The sequence below is a fragment of the Brachypodium distachyon genome, chromosome 3, assembly GCF_000005505.3.
Source record: "Brachypodium distachyon strain Bd21 chromosome 3, Brachypodium_distachyon_v3.0, whole genome shotgun sequence".
Classification (NCBI taxonomy): Eukaryota; Viridiplantae; Streptophyta; class Magnoliopsida; order Poales; family Poaceae; genus Brachypodium; species Brachypodium distachyon.
In genome coordinates this window covers 42,111,453-42,118,837 of record NC_016133.3, presented here as the reverse complement: position 1 = coordinate 42,118,837, position 7,385 = coordinate 42,111,453, and the positions used below count along the sequence as shown (strand labels likewise).

The 7,385-nt window shown below is 45.2% G+C and overlaps 2 protein-coding genes across 2 annotated transcripts; both read right to left on the bottom strand.

Annotated features, from left to right (window-relative positions):
• Positions 1–207: 207 nt before the first annotated feature.
• On the bottom strand, positions 208–1,728 carry LOC100839717 (heavy metal-associated isoprenylated plant protein 28). Its single transcript, XM_003572328.4, has 3 exons — positions 1,550–1,728; positions 935–1,007; positions 208–726 (listed from the first exon to the last, which is right to left on the bottom strand). The coding sequence occupies exons 1-3, from the start codon at positions 1,553–1,555 to the stop codon at positions 536–538; spliced, it is 270 nt and encodes an 89-aa protein (XP_003572376.1). The 5' UTR covers positions 1,556–1,728; the 3' UTR covers positions 208–535.
• A 1,181-nt stretch (positions 1,729–2,909) lies between these two features.
• On the bottom strand, positions 2,910–6,769 carry LOC100824822. Its single transcript, XM_003574711.4, has 2 exons — positions 6,094–6,769; positions 2,910–3,600 (listed from the first exon to the last, which is right to left on the bottom strand). The coding sequence occupies exons 1-2, from the start codon at positions 6,567–6,569 to the stop codon at positions 3,276–3,278; spliced, it is 801 nt and encodes a 266-aa protein (XP_003574759.1). The 5' UTR covers positions 6,570–6,769; the 3' UTR covers positions 2,910–3,275.
• Positions 6,770–7,385: the final 616 nt, after the last annotated feature.

Below are 7,385 nucleotides of genomic sequence, written 5' to 3'. Positions count from 1 at the left end.
TGGGGGACCCACTATCAAGCATCCATGGCTTCTTGTTGTGCCAAAGCCAAAGGTTATATTTCCACGAAAAACTTACTTATGAACTTCATTAGTGTTCGAAGTCACTATTTTATCCCCCGACTCAATAAATCAAAGACTTGACCGGAAAAAAAAAATAGAAAGGGACAGAACCTTCCACTTAGTTTTCTCTTGTTTCCCCCCGGAAAATAACAACAACACACGCATAGTGAATATTGTAAATTTTTTTCCCTGAACATTAAGGGCTATAGCCATACATTGGAGTGTTTGTCCATGCATCTTTGTCACCAACTTAATCCCATGTCTTCATAACACAAAGTTGAAAAAAGAAAAACTTGTAACCTATGTACACACATGGTAAGAAAAGATAAAAAGCCATCCAAGGCACATAAAAGCAAAGAAATTAACGAAAGCAACACCCATCAAACAAGCACCAGCTAGAATTGAAGCCTAGAACCCGGGGTATGTATCATCGATCGTCAGGCTTCAGCCACCGGAGATATCATATATGAGGGGATCAGAAGAAGGCGTAGTTGTTGAAGGCGAAGCTCCCGGCGGCGTAGGTGGTGAGCAGCAGCTCGTTCCGCGGCGACCAGAGCTCGGCCCTGAGCCCCACCCTCCTGAGCGCCTTGAGGATCTTGTTCCGGTTGGCGTAGCCCGTCACCACCACCTTCTGGATGCTCCCCTCCACCTCCACCCTCTCCACCCCTGCATATATGATCATATCCATTATATATTCATTCAGTCTACAGTGAGAATTAAAGGTAGATATTCATTCATGGCATTGTCTAGCTTGTTGGTACTTGGTGAATTAAAGGAGAGATCATATCGGTCTGATCCGTATGGATGGATGGGATGATCAAAGCCAAGCCGGCTTTAGATTTTGGTGTGGGTGTTGAGTGTAGTACGTACGTACCTTTCACTTTGGAGAGGCATTTCCGTACCCTCTTCTCGTGCAGCGCCACCATCTCCACTTTGAGTTCGGTGCTCTGCGTAATGCATTTCATAATCTACGGGGTCAGGGTCAGGGAACCACCGCAGGTAACTTAATCATGTCGTGCACATGCAGATATGCACCGGTCATCATGCGAAAAATGTACTTACATGCGAAGATAAATACGGAGTACATATATAGATAGTGCATGCAATCTTTTTTTATTTTCTTTGTCGAGAAAATCGAAACATTTTGTTTGCCAAAATTCCATCTCTCGTGAAACTGAGAGCACTAGTACATGCATTTGCTTACGGCGGTTTAGGGCATATATACACGAAGGCTAAAATATTTATACGTAGTTCCAACCGACATGCATTGGAACTAGCTAGTGTCCTCTAGCAACTGGAGTATGTTGAGAGAGGCGCACATGATCCGTTAATTTATCTCACGAATTAAACACAAATTCCTCTTCGATCATTCTGAAGAGGCAAAAGGTAATTGAACTAGGAATAGCAGTTTGAGCTAGCCTCACACACTGACACGGACAAATTCAACAACCAAATGAATTGAAGAGCAATGGATTCGATCCATGCATACCTCCATGAAGGCGATCGATCGAGCACACCGGCCGGCGATCTTAATTAACTACACCGTCTATGAATTGCCGGCGTTCAAGACGACGGCGGGCGGAAGAAAAGAAGGAGAATAGAATCGAACACGATGAGGTCGACGGAGCAGGGCACTTATAGCAGAACCACAAGTCTGGGAAAAGCGAAAAGAGCCACCGGCAGGATGTGATGAAGGGAAAAGGTTAAAGGAGACGCCGGCGCCCCAAGAGAGATTCCTGGTGTTTTTCAAGCCACCAATACCTACACCACACCAGCTGCCTGTCGATTCTACGGAGCACTTTTCTTTTTCCCAAAGGAAGCTCGATCAGCCCGGTCGCGGTCTACATGGAGAAGAGCGCGCCTGACCGGCCGCTGCTGTGGGTGGTCGTACCGATGATCGAGGCCTAGCTAGCTTAGGTCTCTCTTGCTGCTAGCTGCTAGTTTTACTTGTTACTCCCTGGCCCTGAGCTCAAGTCTCGATGTTGATTTTCAGCCTTGCATTGATCCACGTAGTATATGTATGTGTTGCTGTACGTCAGTCTCTTTTGGTTTTTCATGTCATCGATCATGTCGATCATGTGCTAGCTACAGTTGTTACCGGTGGCGCAGATGAGATGTGTATGCTCCAAGAAAGGCATATTATGATGAAGATGAGTTCTGAGGTGAGGCAGGGATGCAATCGGGATTAATTCCGTTTATGTTTCACTTCTAGATACGTCACTACAAACTTGCCAGTTCAAAAAATTTACTCAAAATTTGACCCGAAGGGGATGACTCCATCTTGCTAGTATACAAATTCTGATGCTCACATTGACATGGACGTAACTAGGTGTGGTACGCCATTGACGAGTCCAAGCTCGCTTTTGAGGTGTAGCAGTAGTAGTGCCTCCCCTGCAGGCTGGTCCTGGAATACAGTTTGGAATGTCTGGAGATCTGCAGGACGTATCTAATGGTTACAAAAAGAGCAAAAGCGCAAAAGGTAAAAGAAGCGCATGACATAGGTGGAAGTGTGGGGGCCGGGGAAAGAAAAAAGGAGAGCCGTGTGAGATCGACAGCAAATGGACCATGGTGCAAGTTTGGTATTTCTTTGCCTTAGCCTGGGCTCTGAACCGCATCATCATTATTAATTCTACCCTGTTGGATATAAATTACTAGTCAATTATTTGCTTTTTCCCCTAGTTGACTAAGGAGAGCAGCTGCGTGATATACGACTTCATTTTCTTACTTGATAAACAAAAAGGCTAATAATGTAACCAACAAACAGATGCTTCCCTTCTCCATGGAGTAAGAGAAGATCACACACACACACACACACCACAATTGTTAAAGTGCTGTTGAGGCACAAATTGTTGCGCCACAATGATCAGACAATTAACCCACAGGAAAATTGCATGCAGAACCACTAGCATTCTCTTTTCTCTTCTTGGCATTATTGTTCACAAATCCGCTACAAACTTTTCTGCAAACCTTATTATGTCGACAAAACTTACTGCCTCACGGTGCAGACACATATATGCAGCAGATGGATTACACAAAACTTGGAGAAGGAACGAATAATAAACCAACACAATAAACACAACAGCCACCATGAATCATCCATCTCAAGCCTCGCTAACAAGCCACTAGCTGGCTCACCTCTCCGCATCTACCTTTTTGGAACCGAGTTTCACTATTTTCCATCAATCATAACGGAAATTGCGACAGGTTTCTGACCTTCAGACCAACACGTTTCTGCTGGGTCTGGGGAAGAGGTCCTTGAGCAGGACGACGTCAATATAGCCAGGGCAGCCCTTGCAAGACTCCTTGTCGCAGTTGCCGTGGATCTTGCTGTGCCGGACATAATCGAACTCGCTGGAGGCGTTGCCAGGGATGACATGGTACCCGACTTCCTCGATGGCGGTGTGCTCGCTGCAGACAGCGTTGAAGGTTGTTTCATCCAGGGTGCCATCACGGTAGACAATGATGCCTTCCTGGTCGTTCCTCATGGCCCTGAAGACCTTGTCAAATACCCGGTCCTGCTTCGTCGTCACTGGCATGCATCTGAACGGAAGAGAAATGAAAGAACCAGAATTAGTTATATTCAGAATTTCAGATGCATTTTTTCACACAGCTCGCCTATTCTTTGGGCTAGCAAAATTTGGTAAGATAAACAGCCACAGGCAGCTGATTCGAGATGACAAACCAAACAACCCAAGATTAATTAATTTCAGTGCAAACTAATAGTTGCAAAAGATTAGCATGATTTGCAAAAACAGATCCCTAGCAACACCTGATCTCACGCCTCCAAACTTCCCTTAATTTTAACACATCCCCTAACAAATATGCATATGCCCATGTCAGAATACTGGGTGTACTGCAAATATTATTATATTTGTAAAATATGTTCATTTGCATTTTCGAACATACAATTGTTTTATTTGCCCTACATTCATTTTATGATTGTGCTTAACTCAAGTAGAATATTGTTTTCATAAAATTTGCAAGTGCATAGTATTTGACTATTTTAATAACTTATTGAAATTTGCTAACAACCATTTACAACCTTCATCAGGCCTATTATCTTTGCAACTGACAACCGTCAAGCATCCAATGGCTATGGGTGGCTAACGGGCTATATAAGTATGTGAGTTAGAGGGGCATAAAAAGATAGGAAGCGGGTAAAATCAACATACATGAGAACATACAGGAGAGTGCTAAGTTACCTACATGAATTGAATAAGTATGAGTAGTATTTTAGCTCTATTCGTTTTAAAAAAACTAAATGTCACATTCTTTAACGACAAGTAGAATTAAATGTATATCTAAATTTACTAAATAATAAGACCAAATTGCTCTAAAATATTAATAATTACATATAATCAAATATGAATACAAAAGAATGTTATTCAGCTTACATATTCGACTTATTTTAGTGTTATATCTCTCTCACTGTTAATATCTAATAATGTTTCAAAAAATATTTTATTAATTTAGAAATAAAACAATAAATATAATATCAAATTAGTCATATACTTCATATACTACCTTATAAGAGGTAATGATAAACCCATTAATTGAGTCTGATTCATTAGGCAACTAGAAATTAAGGCCTAATTTCCAATACTAACTCAAATCAATGTAATTAGACAACTATCAATTAATGTATATTTTCTAACCTCAGCTGTAATCCAACTATGAATTAATGTTCGTTTCCTAATCGTTCCAGAGTCATCCTCCCCAGATCGTGTGGATTGCGTCCCCGCTGTCAATCAGGTGTATACCGTAATCGTTCCGTAGTAGTAGTTTTGGTCAACACCGATTCTCGACCCTCGTTCCCGTCCCCATTACTCAACCCGCTTGACCTGAAAACTCGGCAACTATTTGCGTACTTTTTGACAAGTTGAGCGATGAAAAACATACTTTTCTCAGATCCGGTTAGTACGTACATATCGCCGTACGAAATAGATGAAGTGCAAATAACAAAGTACCAACACTACTCCGTAACAAACTATACAACTAGATAGTTTAAGTTACTAAAAAAAATTATATTTTGGAAATTAAACATTTCATCATCATCATCATAATAATAATAATGATTTCGATAGTAAAAATAGTCATTTAAAAATAAAATATCAACATACTTAAGAAAGATATCAACCCGATTTATCAAAAGCATGACTCGCACTACGTATTAGTATTCCAAAAAATATTTCTTTCACTCGATGTTCATAGCAATTACTCTCATTTATGAAAATGAAGTGGCTGGCTAGGAGGAACTAGCCAACATATTAATAGAGCAGTATGAGGAGTCGATCCTGGGCCGGCCAACACACCAACTGTGTCAAGACAATAAACAATTGAGCGTTTATTTCAGCAAGTTCAGAATTCGATATGTTCTATAACTAATCCTTGAATCAGCGTGGCTACTGTAACGCCCTAGCGTCACTCCTGGCAGCTCTCTAGGCTTCAAGACTGGCCCCACAGACCAACATATGTCTTTCCAGCGCACTTTGTCCTCACTCATGCTCTCTCGGGAGAAACTTTCTGGTCGGTCACCCATCCTCAAATTGCTCTCAGCCAACCACGCTTAACTTTGAGGTTCCTTTCGGATGGGCTACCGGAAAAGAAGGTATACCTTGTTAATATGAGTATTCTATCAATCTTATTAAGCCGTAGGCCAGTATGCCACAGCTAACGTACAGTAACGAAAATCTATCCTCAACAACAGCGTAGAGCTGCTGCTGCTGCTGGGCACCTTTTCAAGTTTTCAGAACAGCAAAACGACGCTGCCCTGTCCGTGATCATTTGAGAGATGACGGCCGGCAACGAGTCAGAAGTAGAGTACTGAACATCCACTATCTAATCCGAGCTATCACCGCTTATACACAGACGTCCTTCAAATTTCCATGGTTCTTAGCCTCATATAGGCGCGCGCACACTGATCGAACCAGAAAACATATTTTATCTGCTCTGTTTTTTTTTTCCTGTTCTAGTACAAACACTGCAACACATATTCGGAAATATTCGGAAAGGGATGGGACTGACGGGACGGACCTGACGTGGAAGAGGTTGGGCACACGGGCGGCGCCGAGGTAGACCTCGACGGCGCCGAGGAAGGCCTGGTACGTGCGGATGTGCAGCGCGTCGACGCGCGGGTACGGCAGCCGCGGCCTTGGGCCCGTCCAGCCCACCACCGCATTACCACGCGGCCCACCCCCTCCGCCTCCGCCGGTTCCGCCGCCGAGGAAGGCGTACTCCCTCCACAGCACGGCCGGCCGCTCCTGATGATCCTCCGTCCCCGTCCCCGTCTCCGGCGCCGGCGGGGGCGGCGGGGGCGGGGCGAGCGGCAGCGCGACGAAGCCCGCGGCGTAGAGGATGGGCTCGAGGTCGTCGTGGGTGAGTATGGGCCGGAACGTGGCCGTGTGCCACAGCGCCAGCTTCTTCGCCGCCTCCTGCACCGTCAGCCGTATGTCCCTGCTGCTGCTCCTGCCGCCCCCACCCGCCGCCGCCGATGACGCCGCCGCCGCCATGGATTGGATTGGTTGGGGAGGGAGCGGGGGTTTATCGAGGGGACAAGGGAGGAGAGGCGGGGACGGCTCTTGGAGTTTGTTTACGAATCAAAAAGACAGGGAGAGAAATTTCTCCTTTCTCGAGGGGAGGAGCCGAGGGAGGTGGACAGGGGCAGGCGTTGGGATTCTCTCTGCTTCCGCGATTTATTTTCTCCCTTCTCCGTCCGGCTGCGGGCCAGCCGTCCGTGATAAACGCTCCCCGTACCCGGGTACCCCTGCCGCTTTGGTGCGAGCGGTTTTTGCAGCCGTGTGTGTGCCGATGACATGTGGGGACGGCCTCAGGGCGGTTTTCAGAGCCGTGGGGATGACGTGTGGGGTCCCCTTTCCCCGTTTCGGCGCCGATCCGGACGTGATCTGTGAAACGGTGCCGTGTTCTTCACCGTGGGTTTACGCAGTGGAAACGGAAACGGGGTTTCTTCTTGCTTAAAATCGGAAATGGAAGGAAATCATTAATTTGATGTCGTCCAGAAATGGAAGTCCAGCAAGCAAAGTTTGATGTATTTTGGGCTCTCCGGCTCTCGCGTGGTGTTTCTATGTTGTTGTTTTCTGGTATTTCTTGATCGATGAAAATTAGCGATTTGCATCTCACATGTGTTATAACTTAATGATTATTAGATTAAACTTAAACATGAACTGGCCATTAATAGAGCACTAACAGTAGAGAGATTAAGGTGATTCATACGTGCGATGGAGGAGGACGCCATTACTGTGGAGTCGGTGGAGAGTTGACGCAGTGGCGATGCCGTAGAGGAAGTAGTCGATGGAGGTGTTCTGGTG

Bases quoted from the DNA above. Each gene is read 5' to 3' on its own strand.
- LOC100824822 (XM_003574711.4), bottom strand. From the start codon at position 6,569: ATGGCGGCGGCGGCGTCATCGGCGGCGGCGGGTGGGGGCGGCAGGAGC. The intron at 3,601-6,093 runs GTCCGTCCCGTC...TCTTCCGTTCAG, and splicing joins CCCAACCTCTTCCACGTCAG to ATGCATGCCAGTGACGACGA.
- LOC100839717 (XM_003572328.4), bottom strand. The intron at 727-934 runs GTACGTACGTAC...TCATATATGCAG, and splicing joins ATGCCTCTCCAAAGTGAAAG to GGGTGGAGAGGGTGGAGGTG.